General features: G+C 45.3%; 1 protein-coding gene across 1 annotated transcript in view; it reads left to right on the top strand.

The window, feature by feature from the left end:
* The window catches only part of LOC144141814 (venom metalloproteinase antarease-like TserMP_B), a 35,254-nt gene extending 14,345 nt beyond the window's left edge, over positions 1-20,909 (top strand). The window contains exons 2-9 of the mRNA XM_077673305.1: positions 2,244-2,318; positions 2,398-2,531; positions 2,753-2,802; positions 10,181-10,289; positions 16,470-16,637; positions 17,019-17,154; positions 17,248-17,352; positions 20,774-20,909. Of these exons, the coding sequence (XP_077529431.1) occupies positions 2,307-2,318; positions 2,398-2,531; positions 2,753-2,802; positions 10,181-10,289; positions 16,470-16,637; positions 17,019-17,154; positions 17,248-17,352; positions 20,774-20,833 (774 nt within the window). The 5' untranslated portion in view covers positions 2,244-2,306 and the 3' untranslated portion in view covers positions 20,834-20,909. The remainder of the gene's footprint in view (positions 1-2,243; positions 2,319-2,397; positions 2,532-2,752; positions 2,803-10,180; positions 10,290-16,469; positions 16,638-17,018; positions 17,155-17,247; positions 17,353-20,773) is intronic.
* Positions 20,910-21,779: the final 870 nt, after the last annotated feature.

The raw sequence follows: 21,779 nt of genomic DNA on the forward strand, positions 1-21,779 counted from the left end.
ACGCGAACAAAATGGTGGTTCGCTCAGGAAAAATTTTTAAGTGTTCCAATTATCGCCGCACCAACCTGTACAGGCGAAACCAGCAAGACGGCCCATTGCCGCAAGTGCGGGCGAGCGACCAGATTGTGTCAATAGTGTCACAATGAAAACCCAGGCGGACTGCAAAACTCCGTAGCTGCGACGGTGAAGAAGAGGGTAGCGGCACCTGATGGACGAACTGATAGCGGCCGCACTTATTCCGCGGCTGAGCAGTAAAATGCCGACTGCTGCGGCCCCGCAGTTTCTTACCCATGGCAGATGCCGCCAGCTTAACCTATGACGAGCGCTTGTGATATTATCTGGCCGCGCTAGGAAGCCTACTTTCGCCTCCTATCTTAATCTTGAATTAGACAGTATTGTCAACTGTGTTCTTGTATCGTCGACGCTCTCGGGGCTGCCGTGGATGCGACGGCCACGTAGATGACGCGCCGGAAGATAGCGGGGTGGGCTACGCCGGAGAGACGACTAGGTGGCCCCTAAGAACCCCACATGTTGCACAACCTTTGTGTAGGAATTTACAGATGTGAGTAACGCTTAATATACATTTTCTCGTTTTTATTCTGCGTGGGGAAAGTTAAAATCAGTACTTCTGCAAGCAGTTTTATAATGTTTTTTTTTGCCACCGGAATTGTTTCTTCGTAGACTTCTGTTAACTTTTGTTTTTTTAGAAATAAATAGCTTAATATTTTCAACATCTACTGAAAAGATTTTTCTATGTGTTTTCTTTAATATTTGTACCCTATTAGTTTCCAAACAAAAAAATGAGCTTGTGATGCATGTAATTAGCGATCTACAGGCATGACAACTAATCAGGTCGTTAGTAAATAAATATTTAAAATCGAGTAGACAAAATATTTTTGCTTTTTTTTTCTAAATTTTGGAAAGAACGTAACCCACATATAAAAATTGAAGCTGGTAGTGCAAATATTTTTCGGTTGACAGCCATGTAATCTAACTAGGACTTCAGTCCTTGGAGTCACCCGGACGTCACTTTGGTCTTCACTGCAATGCCTTCCTCTTTGATGTGTTTAGCTTTAGCAAAAAACGAACAATAGTTATATTAATCGGAAGGGGCATCTTTAAAGAACTATTTCCCAGAAAACTATCTGTTTTTGTTTTGTCCTCAAATTGCTAGAAGGCTTTTGGTTAATGTCCTAAATATAGATCACCAGGGCCGAAAGGGTTAAAGTAGCTGCAAACTATATTGTTCTGAGAGCGATTTATCTGGTCTAAGTGGTTCCTCTTCCTATGCCTTCAGACAACCGATTTTTCCAATCGCGAGCCGGCGGAGCATCGTTCCGTGTTATTCTGATTTATTATTATCCGGCGTTTTGTTTTACCCTAATTAAATTTTTCTTTTGGCTATATAGCCTGTTTGTGGCGTACACTTTCACGGGTCTAAACATTCTCTATCCAAATCTGAAAATTTACCCCGGCCCCTGTCCGCTTTAACTTCCAGTCAGATTAACCTTTTCTTTTCAAATCCTTTAATGTCGTATCAATTAACAACACTTCATCTTTCGTGCTGCATCGTTTCAGCGACAATGTTGTTTTTTAAAAAAACGAACACTTCATTTGCCTTGGAGACGGATATTTCGTGTAAAAGCGATATTTCCGTAGTAAAAATCCAATAGGGCTATTTTTAACGTTTCTCCTACTAATCAATTGGGTCTGTTTCTGCGATGTCTTCGCAAAGTTTAGTTTTTGTAAAATACTCCTTCGATCCTGCCGTTTGTCCCTTATTTCCTTTGTTACACTCATTTATTGTTTGAGAGATGACGACGTCTACCAGCGCACGCCTGCGCTGTTGAGGCGTGTTTACTGCACAAATGGGTTTGGTGCGTAATAGGGGCCGATATAGCTTCTGGTAACTGAGCGCGAAATCAGCCGTGCCTTGCCGTGCTCACGGTGATATCTGGGATCAGGAGCAATGAACACTTGAGCCTTTATATTTTGAACAGTTTCGAGTATAATACTTGTCATATCCAAAGCGTCATACCTTTTTCTTTATATTGATGTAAAATGTCGTTTATTTGTATTCGCCTTCACATAATGTCCATTGCTTTAGTTAGCAACACACAATTAGCTTGGGCTGCGTACGCCTTTTTGAAGTCAGTATGAAGTGCGCTGGAAGGCAATAACTTTGTACATAAGAATTATAGTGCCTAATAATAATTTTCTTGCACACACTTATTTCTTTGAAGTGCAACCTGCGGTACAAGAGCCTCCGACAGCCCCGCATTAGGCTGCGACTCGTGGGAATAACCATGTCTAAAACAGTAAGAAAGTCTTTTCCTCGTGCATTCTTATTGTTAGGCATTGTTCTCAAGTATCTAATAGTATACATTTGTTGCATAGGAAAACCCATATATTGTGAGACCACATGGACGCCCAGAAAAAGCTTTGGACGAAGAAACTTTGGCGGCTTTTAATAAATATTATAAAAATAAGGACGTGTACAAAAGGGCTGACCTGATGTTTTTAATTACTGGGTTAGTATTGTGTTGAATTCTGACAACTGTCTAACGTATTGCATCAAGTGCTCCTGGTGTCATAATAAGTATAAACATAAAAAAGTATTAGCAAGCCACACTTGCATTCTTTATACACGTGTTTCACATTCATACTGTTTCGTTTTGTATTTCTGTACATTCAATATTTTGTATAAATAGCATAAATTTATATTGCGCTCACTATTCTGTGAATCTTTCAGCGAAGACCTCACGTTTTATGAGCACGGAACGCTGCAGACGTGGACCGGAGGTAAGCAGTTGCAAAAAGTAGTTTCTTGTCATATTCACACACACGGGGTTACAGATACCAATGTAAGCCTGACTAGCGGTCGACAACCGTTTTCAAGCTTCCATGTTCGGAGAATTTTACCACTATTGTAAGCTTTATTGCGGTTGGGATGTACGGGCCGATATCAATAGAACAGGTGAAAATAGAATGTGCTGAAAGCGTGTCTTAGTGTAGTGCATAATGCTCCGGTTTAAAAGTGGCGGGATGAGGCAAAGACCCAATGGTAATCTTGAAAATACGCAACCTATTACGACAACCACTACATGCTTAGACAGCTAAAAGTAGCGCAGGGGAATAAGATGTAATTGCCATGTTTTAGAAGAAAGTTGCTTCAATTTTAGGGGAAACAGAGTACGACATGCAAACCCGTGAGAACGAAACGTCGGTGGTCTTTGCGGTCTTATGTAATCCTCTCGGCGTATGACGTCCGATTATATCAATTTATACCTTTTATGTAAAGTAAATAGCCCACCATGACAACTGCTTACATGTTCGCGAAGAGGGTGATTGATTTATACCGTAGCGCTCATACCGAGATTCCCTTAGGCACCCAGACTTGATCATTTCAATCAAAGTATCGTTCCACAAGCCATGATACACGTTGATAGAGTAACTACGTGTTTACGAAAGGGGAGAATGTTTTTTAGGGGACAAACATAGAGACAAATATACCAAACAGTTTGTAGCTTACTTTGTTTTCCCCGCGTGGGGAAAGAAATTGTAGTGAAAACACAAACGCCGAAAAATTTGAAAACTAACAAAAATCCATCACAAGTATGCCCGTAGTGGGCATTCGGTGGAAAAATGTGAACTCGTAAACAGCGTGATGCTTTCTCTATGGAACTTTGAATTTTATTTCAGTAATCATGATCGCCATACCGTCAATAAAGCAACTAGTTCACACGCTATTCAGAAAAGAAGACCAATGTAGTAGCATGTGAGTTTGCGATAAATTCGCCTGGCGGCCTCAGTGAGCAAGTTTTCCTACTTATGCAAATTTCGACGTGGTACAGTTTTTCAGACCGGCAGTCTTGCCTTAGTTATGAAGCAGTTCGGCCTTGTTGCTTCCGGAAAGGAGCATACGCTGAATCAGTGGTTCAAAAACGCTGCGATTTAATTACCGGTGACAACAATTAAGGCCTGATGGTTAAAAACCGGCACCAGGGACAATCTTCGAAGACCGGGTGGTCCTACCCGAAGTATCGGCGGCGGCGCATTCACGGCCGGCATTGTCTGCCCTCAGCTGCGGCCGCCGGTGCTCCAGTCAGGAAGAATGCGTGGAGACGGGCGCCGTCCACAGCGGCACCCATGGCTCACATTGTGCGGCGGTAGGGCAATGCCACAGATGTGACCTCCTAACACATGAGGTTTCTTGCTTTTGGCCCAAACGTGGCAGGGCCCCATCCTTGGCTCTTGCTCCACGGATGTGGTGTTCGGGGCAGTCGTCCGCACCTTCCTGTGGAAGAAAAAAAGCCCCGGGATGGCGCACATGCCCATTATAAAAAAACAGTGCCTTTGTACTCAGTGAAGAAGGATGATCTGCGAAGCTGGACACAGTACACGAAATGCACGAAACAAAACATTTTTTGTAAGTGGCGATCGAGCAAATAACACTTAGCTTAATGAACCTTTGAAGGTCTGGAGATTAATTTGAGTGGACAAGCATGAAACTCTATGTTTCCATCCCGCGTAGTAGGCGTCTTACTGTCTGTGTTACACACCAATCCAATCCGCTCGACCAATGTGGACAAGTGTGACAAAGGAAAGTTCGCATTGGGACGGTGGAAGTAAACGTGTAAACCTCCAACCAGCCCATTAGACGTGTCATCAGTGAAGGCATGAATCCTATGAAGGGGTGGCGGCATGAAGGGGTGGGGGCGTGGACGCTGCCACCCCTTCCCACCACTCGCAGCTCGTGCCTGTAAAATCGGCAACCATTTAGTGACCGCCCTTAGACTGGAATGGCACCGCCAGAATTATCGCTTGGAAGTCCTTCAAGCTGTACAAGAAATATTGTCTCACGTCGACGTTTCTGTTCATCCGCGAGACACTCCCAGCTACTCGGCGAACTGTAACTTCCGATGGAAACGGCGGTGGCAGCAGGTTTCTGTTTTCGCACCTATTCATGCTTCTGTTCCGGGAGACGCTGCTTCGATTCCCACGGTTCTTCCTCCGAGCGAACGACACGCGTCGGCCCATAGGGAGTTAAAACCTGGAAGGCCCCGAGCTTCATTCTAATGGACGAACATGTGGCTGTCCGTTTCCGTCCCGCTTTCGTAGGCATCTCACTGTCTATGTAACCCCCCAACTCAAACCCAATTCCGTCGACCATTGGCGACAGCTGACGAATCGCATTAAGCCAAGTGTCTTTTACGTTTATATTTTCCGCCAGCACAACGCGCATGTTATCGCTAGCGTTATGAAGACTAGCTGGGCATGCACGCCCCGTTGCTTCCACCCCCAACCAGTGCACGCATAAACCGGCCGCCGATGATGGGCGTGTGCTTAGGCGAAAAATACATGGCAAAAATGTCGCGCGGAAAGCCTTCCATGCTGAAGAATAATTGGTTTACGCCGGCGTTCGAAGTGGGCAAACTGCTCAAGTAACGCCTTAAAATGGCGCTACCGCCTTTATCAGCCGATTGCGGAGCTGGCAAAAGAGGCACCGGTGGTGGCGAGGGGAATAAGTCTTGAAGCGGTGCCGGCGGTGGTGGGAGGAGCCCTGGAATGGAGCTGAGTAAATCTGCTTCACCGGAATGAACACGGGAGGGGGGGGGGGGGGTAGACTTATACTGTTCATAGTAAAAAAATTCCCCGCATTTCGCCGAGGGGAAGAATGTGAAAGTGCGAATGCACGAGTTGAATTTGCGCGGTTCGGTAATGTTCGCGAAAGAGAGATCACACACACACACAACTACAAAGAAAGAAAGATGCATTTATTCACAGACACCTATTTGTGTTGTCGTTGTACTTGATTGCTAGAGCGGATCTCAGCTTTGAAATTTCGTGTCAGTACTCCTTTAAGCGGGTGCATTAGCCCTTCTCACGCCCGATTCCTGGCCAATCCCCCACGTGGGTATGTGCCATGTCAGCGGCCAGGCAGCGCGCGCCCATCTCCCCCCGTTGCCAAGGAAGACGAGGAGATTCCTGGCCAATCCCCCACGTGGGTATGTGCCATGTCAGCGGCCAGGCTGCGCGCGCCCATCTCCACGTGCGCGGACATCGCCGGTGGACGCAGGTTCAGGGTCGCTTAAGAAGTGCATTCGCACTTAAAATTGTCCGCGCCACCGCGTTCAGTTCTGCGTAGTGGTATTCGCGAAACGCATTTCTTGCGGCTGCGGCCATAAAGATATGCCGGTCACCGTGCTTTCACTCGCCGGTAAGCAGAAGCACGGATCCGAGCACTGATGGGCAGCGTGGGTTCGTACTGTTTGAAGGGTTTGTTTCATGTTGTATGTAGGTCATTACTTTGCTTCTGCGCATGTGCCACCAAAAATTTATGATGCTAGAATTAAACGCCAATTAACCGTCATGCGGCTAACTCCCATTTACGATAAATAGTTACAATGAGTGATGGTCAGTAAGGGAGGGAAGATGGCCGGAAGGCTTGCCCGTCGCATTTAGTGTTTGCACTTTTCCAATCTTAACCTACATTGCAAAAACTTCCGCCTAGTTCGGCGGTTGTGCAGACTGAGTTTGTCTTGGTTTTGTACGTGCTGTGCTACGTGAAAAATGGATGAGCGTTGTAAACCTTACACCCTAAATGTATAAAGAATTCCTTTTCTTGAGGAACAGCTTGCACATTCAAAGTACGCACCGTACAACGCAAGAAATGTATGGATGTTGTAATCAATGTAGCTTAATTTCTAGAATTTTTTTCTCTTGAGGAACAGCTTGAAATTTGGAACGTTAATTTCTCTTGGTACACAAAAAGGCTATTCTTCAAGTTTACCCGATGGTATGGCAGTTTTTACGAGAGTATAAAAAATTGGGGTAAGCGTGTACAGTTTTGGTAGAGACATGCATGACCAATCGCTAATAACCAATATTTCGAACTCAACCAATACTGTTATGAAAACTCGAGCAGGCTTGGGATAGTTTTGAGTAATATATAACGCAAAGGATGACCCATATAAATAAACATGGGGTCATGTTCATTTAACAACGATGCCGTTTAACCTGTGGTTGTAGCGGCGAACGCATGCAGGAAACCCTGGCCGAGCACGTGCCTGCACCGCTGCTTTAACCTAGCTTTGCTTCAACGCGCTCGGGCGGAGCTCGTTTGGCTACCCGTCGGAACCTCGGTACAACTGGTATATGCAAGGCTTTGCAAGCGCGTCCCGGAGTGGCTCGCTCTATTGCCTGTTCCGACGAGTGGTGCAGTTTTGACGACGCAAAGAAAATAGTGTTAAAATAAAAGAAACCAGAAGGATAACACGGATAACTTTAATGCATTTCTTAATTAGCATCCCACAAGCCAGACCATGCAGGCCGAAAGGTGGCCACAGAACGATATAAAAAATGTGAACAAACGCTCGTACTGCTGCGCCCCCCGCTCCTCTTGGAGCTTCACTGGAAAGCCGATGGACACGCGTACATCTTACATATTTTATTATCCGGTTTTTTATTGCTCTTTGCGGGGCTAATTATGACACCATGCAGAAAACGTGCCGATTCTCCAAGCATAACCACGCATAAACTTCGATGAAGCAATTGTAGCCTAAGCTACGCGGTGCAGCCAGCTTAGCTTTTTGCCCAGTCATTAGGCCATTAGTACGAAGCTGCCTATATTTTTTCTCTTTTTATTTTCAGGAGCAAAATACCGTTGCGAAAGAGTTATACCATCACACCCGATATTGCATATGAAATATACACATACAATATACGATCTACACATTGTATATTAAAAGTTAACTGTATTCGGGTACTAATGAACCAAGCAGCACTATCAAAACCGTTAGGTTGTTCTTGCTGTTGCAGAACGTAACTGAAGTTAGAAAAGGAGGACGCAAACATTCGAAAAATGATGTGGTTATAGTGTAAGAATGTTACGTGCTGTTAGAATGTTACGTGCTGTTTATTTCTCCAAAGTCTCCGTACAGAGGGCAGTGATTTCTTGCTTCTAGAATAGGGAAGTTTTAACTGGCTTCATTTGATCCATCAAGGAAGCGATAATTGTAAAACAATCATGTTGTTTCTTGAGAGGGCATTGTAACTTTCCCGTCGCGCTTTAGCCCAATATAGGAGGTACCCTAGGAGCATCAGATACCCATGTGTTTGTCCACGAACGAGCAAGATGTAATTTATTGCAACCATCGGTCCCAAAAGCAGTGGGGAGGGATGCGACACAACAGCGTAGCTACTGGCATTACAAGGCCCGTTAGAATTAACTTGGTAATCTGTAATGAGGTACTACACCCCAACAAACCGACAACAAATACAATCATTAAAAAGAAAAGTCAAGTTCTGCAAAAATGGATGTAGAACTTCGCAAAAAGGGAACGTAAATGTGCAAAAAAATGACCCAAAACTGTTTTGTGCATATCCGTGTTTTGGAGAATCAGTTTCCTTCGATTCAACTTGTACATTACCATGGAGCAAGATGAGAATCTTAATCGATGACGTTATTTTGGCGGCATCCACGTGTTGTTAACTTTGTCCTCTTTGAAAACCTTGTAAACAAACATTGTCATTCAAGGACACGGAGCTGTAAGCATGTGGCATGTTGGATCCCGGACTTGGAGATTTAATAATCAGCTTTATAAAGAGAGGTGTTCAACCAATGCGTCCTGCGGGAAATGTCATACGGCGCGGAAAAGCGGCGACACTCAACAATTACAAAGCAAGCTTAGGTCCGCTCAGTGGGCCGTGGAGAGCACGATGTTAGGAGTAACACTTCGGGACAGAAAACGAGCTACCTAGATTAGGGAACAAACTCGGATAGATGATATCATAGTCCAGGTTAGGAAAAAGAAATGGTCTTGGGCTGGCCATGCGGTAGGCTGTGCGGAAAACAGGTAGACCACAAGGACAACAGAATGTACATCATGAGAAGGGACTAGAAGAAGAGAAAGGCCATTAACTCGATGGAAAAATGAAATAAGAAAATTCGGAGGCAAGGAATGGACACGGGCAGCATAGGACAGAAATTGGTGGAGGTCAATGGGGGGGGCCTTCGTCCTGCAGTGGACCCAAATAGGCTGTTGATGATGGTGATGATGATTTATAAAGACATAATGAGGGTAAAATATTTTAAATGCGGACATGCGCAACATCTGTGAACCTAGTCATTTTCAATGGTGTGGGTGGTGCCGTATTATAGTCGGGGTGCAGCTCTCAGACGCTGCTGGCAAACATTTATGTGATTTTTTCGTGGAGTTCAAGTCGCTTACAATAACATACCCTCTAATCGTTGTACAAAGCAGCTGGAACATTATACAAAAAAACGGAGTTAAAAGAACAGAACACGACACTAAATATGAACTGAATAATTTAAAATAGAGAACTCAGATATATGCGTATATTAAGAGGCATGTCCTGAGTTTGCTGTGTGCCATTTTAAATCGGGGCTTTCTATGGCTAGGAAAAAATCCCAAGGTTTCGTGTACTAAGAAAGCTATTCCTGCGCAACGCCAAGCACATGCGTGGGACACGAGGTTACAGAGCAGATATGAGTAAACCAAGCCAAACTGGCTGGGTGTAAATGTGACGTAGCCACATTCTCGCATGTACCGACACTGGTAAGTGGGAAGGGCGTAATGGAAGGAGCGACAAATAGTTTCTCTCGCAACAGGGCTTGTATAGCGAGCTACTGCATGAAACACAGCACAATCAACAAGGGCTGGAAGGGGTGGCTGCATACCGGGCATAGCAGATTCAACGTGGCAATGACAAACACCGACCGCACATCACTTCGGAATGTGGCACCCACACGTGACACCTAAAGTATCAGCCGCTAGTTAATGTTCACTCTTTAAGCATCTTCATGGTGTATATGGCCGCATTTTCATTAATGTGAGAGCTGCTTTACACGAGGCGATGTACCAACTAGAAGGGCTTAGAGCCCTGCTATAGCCTCAGAAAATATGTGTCCCCACATAGTTCCGGTCTCACTTGCATATGTAAACGTCTTTATGACGTTGCGGCATACTGATGATGCTTAAACTGCTATTTCCGAAACACACAAGTGTTGGCAGCAACTGCGCTTTTTAAAGCTATGACTCTCGTATTCCTGAATTACAAATGTTATAGCAAGTGTTGGCGGCACACAGTATTTGAGAGTGAAAGCTTTCGGCCACTTAAGTTTTATAGAGAGTAACCACTCCCTTTCTCCCTTCAGGTTACACGTACATCGGCGGAATTTGCCAAGACTACAAAGTGGGACTTAGCGAAGACTATCCCACTACGTTTTACAACGTTTACACGGTTTCCCATGAAATAGGTCACTCGTAAGTGCAAGACAGGTTTAAAATTCAAATTCCTTGTATTCGGATGCTTACAGGTTAAAAGTATACTTAGACTAGGAAGTCGCATCTGGGTGCCGGCATTAACATTTATAAGTGGTTATATAATGAAGGCTCATGCAAGGGTACTTTAGTAGTTATATTTCGAACCTAACAAATTAAAACCGTTCCACTAAACGTAAAAGCTATCGGAAGTGCAGAGCAGTAATTCGCCATGATGAGCTCCAGCGCCGTTATCCGCTCACTGCTTCCACCACAGCATTTCAAATTTCCCGCCTTCGCAGTGCTCGCGCGCCCCCTTCCTGAAGCCGTGCCAGCGGGAGTTCTGTTCTTTTCGTGCTTGCTTTTTCAACGCTTGTGCCGGCGTTACACGGCCACTTTTTTTGCTTACTATCCCAAAAGCCAACCCAGCGAGCGTTCCTAACTAGATAACGCGGGCGCTGCTGGTGAAACTTTAAGGTGAACATTTTGACAGACTTCTGTTTGGTTGGGAAGTTACTAAACTAAAATTTATTATGCTCCAATTCGTTGCTGCTGGTTAATTACGCATATTTTGCCTCAAATGTACCTGCAGTTTTCTTTGAGCTAAACAACGGGAAGATGTATGACAAGCGCCAGCGTTTCACGAGTTTGGAAGGCTTATGATTATATAAACTGCTTGCCTTTCGAAGCCTATGAGGTACGCCGCGAACAGCGTTACCTCGGGACGCCGCCTTAGTGCTCTATATACTTGGGTCGAGCGAGCGAGCTAGGACGAAAAGGCGAGCGCCTAAACTGTTCTGCACTTCAAACCTCTGCAGTTCCTACTCCGGCGTGAAAACAAGTCAACACGTGTATGTTTCGCAATTTAATCCACTGTTTTCTAGCGTATTAAATTAAAATGCTTTTTTCTAGTGGTATCTGCAACTAAAAAAACGCATGCACATATCTCTCCATTTTTAATTCATGATACTGCCGCAGTCACTATAGTAAGATTTGCTTCCTTAACGCTGAAACAATTTTTGTCTCGAAACAACCATCGTTTGCTAGGATTTAAAACGCCAACATTTGTAATGCTAAATTTCGGTCGTTTTGTGAAAAGGAGTGGCTCGTGAAAAAATATTACTGTGCATTTTGCGATTTTAATTGGTAGTGCGCATGAGCTTACTTGTTGCCTTTCGGCATACATTATTTATCAATGGTTCGCTTGGAGCTTATCTTACTGTTTGAGTAGTTCTTGGTAACTATTTACTTTCTTTTTAGCCTACTTAGAGACGGCAAAATTGCGCACAGCAAAATTGTACATTTATTTTACATCTTCATTACTAACGTTCATTGTTGTTATTGTAATCAGTTCGTGACTGTAATAGCTCGGGCTACGCGTTTCGGTTCAATCGCGATCGGGTTAAATGACGACATTGACGCCGATCCCATCGTGCCTCAATCACTCTGGCCTGCCATTCAACTGCAACGTCACCAAACTCCCGTTGTTTTCCTAGTTCTCTTTCAGAAACATTGAAAACCAGTATACAACACGGATTTACATTTGAATCTCTCATGAGTTTACAATTCAAGGTGCCTGTTAACGCTATTTGCTGTTCCACGACTCCTGGTTGAGTTGTCATCAACCCTTAGTAGGGACGGATGCTCGTTCGGTCGCAAGTCGCTATGAATGCTTTTTGGAGAACACGAGGTGGGCTTAACCCCATGCTATTGCCGAGCACGTTAGGTTCCTTTTGCCTCTTAGATCAACTTCAGAAATGGTTGCATCACGTTTTTCTTGACGGCGCTTCTGTTGCACAACGGCTTTTCTAGCTCAGGAGGGGGAAGGCTAGGGCTGGTTGGTAATTCACAATCCTGTACACAAAGGAAAAAAATGAGGATGACAGAAAGGCCCACAGGACAAACTCCGTCATGCAGTCATTTATTTACGGAAATGTCTTATATTGATACGTACATGGCCAAAAAGGCTAAAACCTGCGCCCTTCCAGTCTGTCAGAAAGAATAACAAGCAAAACTACACGCACTGCATGGAGCACACGAAACACAACACGTTTGTTTCTAAGTTGCTATTCAGAACAATTCCAAGCTGATTAGCTGAAATAAACTTAGAGAGACCCAAGCTTTATTCTAGAGGACAAGCAAAGAGATGTTCATTTTCCAAACGCGTCGCAAGCACCTTACTGGCTGTGTAAAAGGCCAACCCAATCGACTCCACCACGGAGGGTTGGGGTCAGGTAGGGTTGCGCTATAAGACCTCCACGTTACAATCTCCCCCGAGAAGAGCGGGTATGTCAAGAGTGGGCGCGTGAAGACTCCCCGCTCTTGAATGCTTCCCCCCTCCCCCCGAATGCACGCTTAACGGAGCAACCGCTGGTGTGCGGGATTATACCTGAAAGAAGCCGGTCGAAAACTCCCTCCAGGAGCTCTTGGAGAAGTAAACACATAAGAAGATGAGGCGTAGGCTGGGGTTTGGTATGGGGGGGTTCTGCTGCAGTTATTTTGTGTAATATCCCTATTGGTTAGTAAGAAATTCGGGGCGGACACGTTTCTCTTCATTCGGGAAATATGCGGAGCTTGCTGGCAGTATGAAACTTGGCAGGGCAAGAGCGGCGGTTGTATGTTCCGGGGCAGCGGCTTTCAGTTTTTTGGGCCCATGAGAGCCTCTGTGCGTGCCTCCGCTCCTTCTTTATTCTTCCGAGTGAACCACAAGAGTTCGTCTCGTGGCAAGTTGGAAGTCCAATTACTTATAATGACAACATTGCCGTTATCAGCACATTGCGCCAATTGTAAAGAGGGGAAAGGTGGAGGCGAGAGATATAAAACTTGTGCAACACGTGTCGTTGGAGCGTGAGGGAGAGCAGTGGAGCGGCTAAGACGAGCTAATTCTCCACTTCGAAAGAAAAAGCTTGGATTCTTTCCATATGAAGCTTCGCAGTAAAAAAATACACCTGTACACCTGTAAGCAAAGGAGAGTAAGAGGCTTAGAATAAACAGAGTGAAACCCTCAGTATCACTGAACGCACATGAAAAGTGAGACCTCACACTACAGTTGCAAAATTGCGAGAACTAGGCGCTGTCTTGATCTTTGGCTTATCTGAAAGCGATGAAAGGGAGACTGGCACATCGACATGGTCTGATGCACCTTTGGCAAAAGTACTGAAACGGGGATCAAAAGTTCCCAAGCCTACAAAATATTTATCTGATACATTCAAATGGACAGCAAACGATAAACAACCTTTGCAAAATGCAACAGGTTTCGAAACTTTCAGGGCGTTTTTTACGCAAATGCCTTGTTTGCTGATAGAGGAATACTTAAGCTGGCACTTCCTCTCCCGTTTTCTTTATATATTTTGAGAAGTTGAAGATCACGTCACAAAGTGGACAAAGCAAGTTGGGGCACTATTTCCAAACGACATTCCTCCGTGCCTGTTGCTTTAAAATTTTTGCCGTGGCAAAGATGGGAAGCGAGTCACATAAACATTGTTGTTTCATTTCATTTTATTATGGCGCCGCACACGCAGAGTTAGTGAGCGGGGCTTCCTTACCTTGGCGTCGCTTTTAGCGATGTGCAGCCGCGTGGGAGCGTTTCCTGAAAATACACCCACAACCTCTCAAGAAATTGTCGATCATCTCCTTTCAAGTGAAATGCTCTAATTTGTACAGATTTCATTGCTCTCTGTAGCATACATATGTGCTAGTAATAGTAGGTACAATAGACTCTCTCGTTTAAACGCGTGCATGTATTTTCTGAGTGCCCTTGCAAGCGACGCCAGACATTTCAACGATATCAAAACTGAAACCTGCCTACCACCTGAGATGGGACATTATGTTCTATACCTCTTGCTACTTGAGATTCTGGCCTGCAATGTAGGCTTCGCGAGTAAAACTTCTCGCCTAAATTTAGAGAAATGTATTTAACATGTGCTTTTCCAGGCTAAAGATACATTAATTTCACATATCTTTCTCCAGCCTAAGTGTTTTAGGAGGAAATGTGTTTCGGAAAAATCCACCATCCGTGCATACCTCTTCAAGGTAGGTGAAGTGACGAAACGTAATGCCGGAAGGTGTATGGGGCAGTGGTACCTGTTTCGAAATATTTAGTTTTGTTCCGTGTTATTAATCAGGTACCTCGGCTCAATGTGCTGTATAATTAAAGCTCGTCATTTCAAATGGTACGGGAAGCAGCAAGTTCGAACTAACCAATGCCAAGAAGAAGAGGACAGTGGACCCACCGCGGGGGCTCAGTGGCCAAGGCGTTGTGCTGCTGAGCATGAGTACACGGGTTCGACTCCCGACCGCGGTGGCCGCTTTTCCGATGGGCGCGAAGCGCAAGAACGTCCGTGTGTACGAAATTCCGGCGCAGGTTGAATTTCCCCAGGTGGTCAGAATTAATTCGAAACCATCCAGTACGCCGCGCCTCATCGCCTGCGTTGCGACGGCGCGTTAAACACTACAATTAACGAATAAAGGACGAGACAGTGCCCCTCAAAATCCGTAGTGCACGCCAGCAATTTATTGCGTCAGAAATATCGTGATTGCAGTAGGTCATTTTTCCTTGAATGAGGAAGCCGGCAATTTTCTCTCAATTCCAATATGATGGACGGCCTGGTCGTCGCCGTCTTTAAAACTGAAGGGTGGAGACATTTCTCTACTGCAAACGGTGGCCGGACGGGTGCTACGTCGTACTCTTCCTGGCTGTCACTTTCAGCGATAGGGTCTGCTCTTCTGATGAGAGAAATGGGGCTTCATGACCGAGTGCAGCACACACGACTGCACTGGCGTCCACCCTGACCTGTTCCAAAACGTCCGCGATGGGGTCGGTTGCGCCATCTATCACCGCATGTGGCAGGGTTCCCTCTGCCTGTTCCGTAGGCGATGCAGCCTCTTCCGCAGGTGACGCAGCCTCGTCCGCAGACAGTGGGGCGTACTTCTGGCTCGGTGACAGGCGCCGAGATTGCGGAGGGGTGACCTGTAACTCGCCATATCCGTGGCGCCAACTGATCTCGTTTAAGCTAACGGGTTTTTAAGTGAAGAGAACTTTAGAGGCTCATCTTGTCGTCGCAGCTCGCTCGCTGGACCCAAGCAGAGCCACACGGCGTTCCGTCGTAGGGGCTCTCGTCGCTTTATTTTTCTTTATTTCCAGACAAACACCGCTGTTACACGCAGCGTAGCCCGGAGGCTTTGAAAGCCAACCGGTTTATATAGTAATACGCGTTCGAAACTCGCGAACCACTGGCGCTTGTCATACATCTCTTGGTTGTTTTGCGCAAAAAAAACTGCAGGTGCATTTGAGGATAAATGTACGTAAATGACCGGCAGCGCCTGCGTTCACTTAGTTGGGAACGCTCCTTGGGTTGGTCTTTACGATAGTAAGCGAAAAAAGTGGCGGTGCAACGCCGGCACGTGCGGGAGGAAAGGCAAGCACAAAAACAACAGAACTCCCCCTGGCGCCGTTTCAGGCTGGGCGTGCGCGAGCACTGCGAAGGCGGGAAATCTGTTTTCCATTGGGAGGTTGCAGTGAGGTGGTAACGGTGCTACAGCCCATTATGGCGAATCACTGCTCTGCACTTCCAGCAGCTTTCACACTGAGTGGAACGGCTTTATTTTTTTACACGCCGTGTTCTATGGAGAGGTTCTGGACTAAGGTGTACAGTTGGAATTAATCACAAACTGGAAGTACTAAAGTTCAAATAATAAGCTTTACTTGCATTTTTATGCCCGACTGTAAAGTCTACCAATATAGGCCAACTCGCGTTTACACTTTAGGTTCTGCTTAATAAAAGCTAAATTGGAATATTCAAGAGCTAAATGACGCATTTTATATCCCGTAAGTACTCGAACACAGCCATTGACGTAATGGGGCGTGATATTCCTACATCAAAGTTCACAACCGCACGACGACTTCAAAAAACGCTTATCGGCCGGAACATAACGGAGCTTCCCGGTAGCGACTACAGCTGACACTAAATTGTTATGACGTGGTTGCTATATCATGCGTTTCTTTATCTCAAGCTTCGATTAAAATTATGACGCAAGTAAACCCTCTGACTGATGGTGGATTGAAATGTAGAGTAGACAAAGTGGGCTGGCAAGAATTTATGAAACGGGTGATCAGTGAACAGAAATAAAAAAAAGTTATTCGGCAAAACTCTGAAAGTAATTCCTGTAATCTTTTATTTAAAGTCTAGGTTGCGTTCACGACGGATCGGGACCAGTGAGAGAACTACCGGGACACCGAGGATCTACGCAGTGCAGATGGGATGAAGGATATATAATGAGTTACGACCTCAAGGATGAACGACAGTACACATTTTCCGAGTGCTGTCGAAGAGATATGGAAAATTTGCTCAGGTACGTTTCATTGTCAAGCACGCGCAATCGATTTTATTGACCACAGGCACCTTTGAAATAATTATCCGTAATCAAGGTTTAAAAGTACACATTTTTTGTACTCAAAACCCCAAAAAATACATTTTCGTGCCGCTGCGATGCAATATCACCGTTAAAAATAACGTCATCTATTCGAAAGCCTCCCTCGGAAAGCCTACTGCGCTGACATCATTACAGCGTCCATCTTGTGGCATTTTTAAGAAACGAAGATAACCAATGCGAGGTGTACATTTAAGCAACGGAATTGATAATGTTGAAAGTAATCAGTTTCAAAATCTAAAATAGGGATTTTTTGCCCAGAGAAGGCATTTAAATGTTACCTTTGATGCATTTTTGCTGCAGTCAGCGGAAATGGGGATGCTTGAGCTGGCGCGCTCATCGGAGCATCAAGCAACGTGTGTTTCCAGGACAACACACGTCAGGTGAAAAGTACTGCCAAGGCCTGTACTCCTATGATAAGAGCATGCATTACGATAGGGTGAGTAAGCCTTATTTTGACTCCCTGAAAGGTTTGCATTTACGAGGAATGATTTTTGTTATTTGCCACTACGTTTTTACGCATTATCCACAGGTTTACGGAGTGCAGCATTGTCAGGTGCATTGTCAAGGGACGAGCAGCTATTACCTTGGAGTACCTGATGGGACACCCTGTGACCAAAAAAGGACCGGAGAAAAAGTAAGTGGCTAAATTGAACGTATTTTGAAATAATGTGCGGAAAATGATGTCCACGTTCTTTTGTAATATTTTTTGTGTTAAGTTTTCGGAAACAAGAACTTTTATTACTCTAATTGTCAAAACCCCTGTACAGGAAGAATTCAAATTTCACTGCTACTTTACAGCCGAGTAGGTGGTACAGTGGCTAAGGTATTGTGCTGCTCACCCAAAGAACGCTGGTTCGATCCCCGCCGCGGTGCCTGGTTTTCTGATGGAGTAGAAAAACGAGGAAGCCGTATGTCCATATTTCGGCACACGTTAAAGCTCGCCATTTGGTCGAAATTAATCGTAAGCCCTCCACTACGGCGCTCAACGTAAAATAGTGTAGCTTCATCGCAATGGGCCCCAAAGTAAAGTGATACTTTACTACTGCGTTTCCCACTGCTGTGATTCAACGTCGAATTTCAACCACTGCCTAAGACCCTAATTTTTAACGAAAATCGCAAGTCGTTGCGAGAAGTGACACTATATTGATTGATTGATTGATTGATTGATTGATTGATTGATTGATTGATTGGCTGACTGACTGTCAGACTGATTGACTGACAGACTGATTGACTGATTGATTGATTGATTGATTGATTGATTGATTGATTGATTGATTGATTGATTGATTGATTGATTGATTGATTGATTGATTGATTGATTGATTGATTGATTGAAAGTGGGGCTTAACGCGCCGAATCAACACAGGCTATGAGTCGCGCCATAGTTGAGAGTTCGTGACTAAGTTTGACCACTTGGGGATTTTGAATATGCGCCGTGATCGCGAACAAGCGGGCGTTTTCGCTTCTCGCCTCCATGAGAAAAGCGGCCGCCGCGGCCGGGAATCGAGCTCGCGTCCTTGGGCTCAGCAGCACAGTGCCTAAGTCACTGAGCCACCGCGCTTCGGTCATGGCTAATGAAACAGTTAACGAATTTATTGTTAAGGAAAGAGGTCGTAGTTAACATAGGGGGACAGGGTCGGGAAAAAAGGGAACGAGAAAGGAACGTATGAATGTTGCATTGAGGAAGAATTCAGAAGGCATGCAGAAGGCAGAAGGCATGATGTCTTGTCGTAGCCACAGCATAGTCCTGAATGCAATTCGCTATGCAACCTCGTGCGCGACGGTTTGTCCCAATGAACCACAAATGATCAACATTTTCCCGTTCGCGACAAACTCTGACTCCCATTTATGGTTTTGTTCCAGCAGCATTAGCTCAATAGCTTAGCCGTCGTGCTTGTGATTCCAGGAACCCAGTTTTATCCGGCCACAGTGGCCTTGCTAAGATATAGGAGAAACAATAAACGCGCACTTGCGTTGAGAATAAACACAAGTTAAACATCCCCGCGTAATTCAAAATGGCTTTCAGCCATTTACTATGGAGCGTCTGAGAGCCCAGGTGCCCTTCTGCCACGTAAAATTGGAAACTACTTTTTTAAAACGGATTTCTGAGATAATGGCCTGTGATTTTGTGGTAATGATAAGAATAATAATAATAGATTTATTCAAGTCCTTCTACACGGTAATATCCAGTCCCTCTGGCTCAATATCGAGAAATCCTGGAAATACACTGCTCACGCTACTGCCAGCAACGGCAGCGGAGGTTATCCAGGCAACAAAGAAGTCACGCGTGCGTGTGGACTGTTTTTATGGCGCGCTTTAACGAGAGCACCCTGTTGCGATGCTGTTACGCAACCCGGCTTCAGCGCTCGGGTAAACCACCAAGAACCTGCTGCCATCGACATTCCATGACCCGGCGTGTTCAAAGAGGCGAACCATGTGGCTACTTGTCAATAGCCTTTCAGCGACCTCGTGGCCCCTCAAGCACCAACCGGCCAGCGGCGGTGCTGACAATAGCAGTGCTTGGCGCCCTACTCTGAGAGCTTCAGCGGCGTGCCCCCGCATCTTTTGTCATGCCCTTTTTGTGGCGTGTTTGACGACGCTGGAGACGTGTTCAACAGGCCACTCGAAGAATATTAAGACAGAGGGATGCAAGACGTCTTCATGGTGGTGCAACATCACCAGGACAAAGGAGGCTCCAACCCCAGGCGGATTGCCACGGCGGCGGCAACCTAACGCTCACCTGCGCAGTAGAGGAGCGTGTTTCTCGTGTGTGTGCTTGTGTGTGTGTGTTTGTGTGTTTGTTGGTTCGTTTGTGCGTGGGCGCACTACCATCAGTGCAATGATTTTGTGATTGGTGCGTCCTGACATCATCCAAGAAAAAGGGTGAAGGGGAACGTACCCAACGGGCCTGTTTAATCTCTCAAGCGCCGGAATGCACTGCCAGTTACCTGATACCGAGATGTAAATACTTGTATATAAAGTTTTCTTCTCCTTCAACTTTTTCGTCATGACTGCCCCGGCACAACACCAACGAGGGTCTACTTCGACTACGCTACCCTGGTTCGCAACAACCCTGAACCTACCATCAGCCATATAATCATCTCGTCTAACATCGGAAGCGGACAGCCGTGCTTCCGCGAGGCCTGGATTGGTTGCAACAACGGGAGGCCTGGGCGTGGGGCACCATAGGTGGCCACGGTGCGTGCCCTGGACGTAACCAACGAGTCCTTAGGCATCGTGGTCCACTGTCGCACACTGCACTCCGGGCTCTGCAGTTGTGGCATACAGGTATCAAACCAAAGTCGTCTGTCAAATAAATTACCAAAATATAGGTTAACGACTGATTCCGTTCGTTCCAGGAAGGACTGTGAAAAGATGTCTAAAGGTTGTCATGAAGACTAGAGACAGTATGGGTTTATAAACAAGGCTACCAAACCAAGTTTGTCGCGAACTTCAAAGAAATATTCAAATAAAAAAGAAAACCAATAAAGCAGTGACGATTCCCTCGCCATTTTCCGGCCATCCCTCGCCATCCCAAAAGTTACTGCGAGCAAATGGTGCCCGCCGACCAGAGCCACTACCACGAAACATGGCAGGGCCATTATAGTAGGGCCTATATGTCCTTTTGATCCTACCCCTAGAATTATAGTGAGCAGTTAACACACTAGTATCCATATTTTTGTGGTGGCCAATATGACGTTACCCCTGACCCTATTATATTACTTTAGAGTGAAATCTGAATTTTCAATATGTATTTGGTTTTGCATAGTTAAAGAAAGATTAAGAAAAAGAAAGTTAAAGAAACTTAAAGAACAAAACTTACCAAGCACGTTCGTACGCGACGGTTGCATTTATCGGCGAACTAGTCATGTAAAATGCATAAAGGAGGCTTTTATTATGTACCAGCATAGCCTCTTTTACGGTACCCTGGATGTTTTGGGAGATTTTTACTTATCAAAACCCCGCAGTAAAATTGTATGCAGATGATTTATGTGCTCACAATTATTTCCAAAGAAAAAGATAGTTCCCTAATACTTTTGTTTTCCCTTTTTTAGAAATGTATGCTCGGAAAATGCTGGGATTACAAGACGTGGAAGTCCAAGAAACGTTACTGAACAACTACCTTCGTTTTTTATTAGGTGATAAACCTTGGCGTAAATATTATTCCTCCAGCAGAATCCTTGTACTCCTTCTGACACATCACACGGCATTTTTAAAGAGCTCTCACAAAGGGCCTACACAAAGTGTACGTTGCGGGCTTCTACGGACTTCCGATTTAACACGTGTTACTTAATGGCAAATTCTGATCGATGCATAGCTAGGCCTTCAGGTTTGTCTGAGTTTAAATAAAAAGAAATGTTACAAATAGTGAGCATTCATCCAAATGCGAGCCTGCTTTCTTCAAATTTCTACAATCGGCTGTGTTACCTACCACGTATGCTTCAAAATGTCGTGTCGATGGATCACAATGGCGATGCGATTGCCACGGAAAGGGTGTGGGCACTGCTATGCGGTTTAACTTGAAACTTCAAGGAAACTTGCCTTGCGTTACACCCAAGTCTTGCTAGAACCGCAACCGAGGGCATTTGAGTAAGAGCAGCGTGGGTTCGAACAACCCGACAACTAAGGACGTAACGTTTACTTACATTGCTTCCATCTGCTACTAGGGGGCTAAATAGAACATCAGACGGTGTTCATCATCACCATCACACTGTTTCACCACTATCTTATGACGGAAAAATATAGTGGTACTAGATTATTCTCAGAACGTACAGGCGGACAGCGTCCCTTTCATTGGGGAATTACACGCTGTACTATTTGATCCTAGCTATTAGGAACAATGCAGAACTGCGGACCCACCGCGCGCTTGCAAACAGGGTTTTCTCATGGGAGCATACCTATGAACGCCCCAAGTTTTCTGTGTGAGCTGGAGTAAAAGCACAACCCGCCGTGGTGGTTCAGTGGATAGGGCATAGTGCTGCTGGGCCCACGGACGCGGTTTTGATTCCCGGCCGCTGTGCCCACTTTTTTTAAGGAGGTAAAAATCGAAAACGTACAACT

Source organism: Haemaphysalis longicornis, unplaced genomic scaffold (genome assembly GCF_048455015.1).
Source record: "Haemaphysalis longicornis isolate Haplotype H1 unplaced genomic scaffold, Haemaphysalis longicornis Haplotype H1 scaffold_6, whole genome shotgun sequence".
NCBI classification, from domain to species: Eukaryota; Metazoa; Arthropoda; class Arachnida; order Ixodida; family Ixodidae; genus Haemaphysalis; species Haemaphysalis longicornis.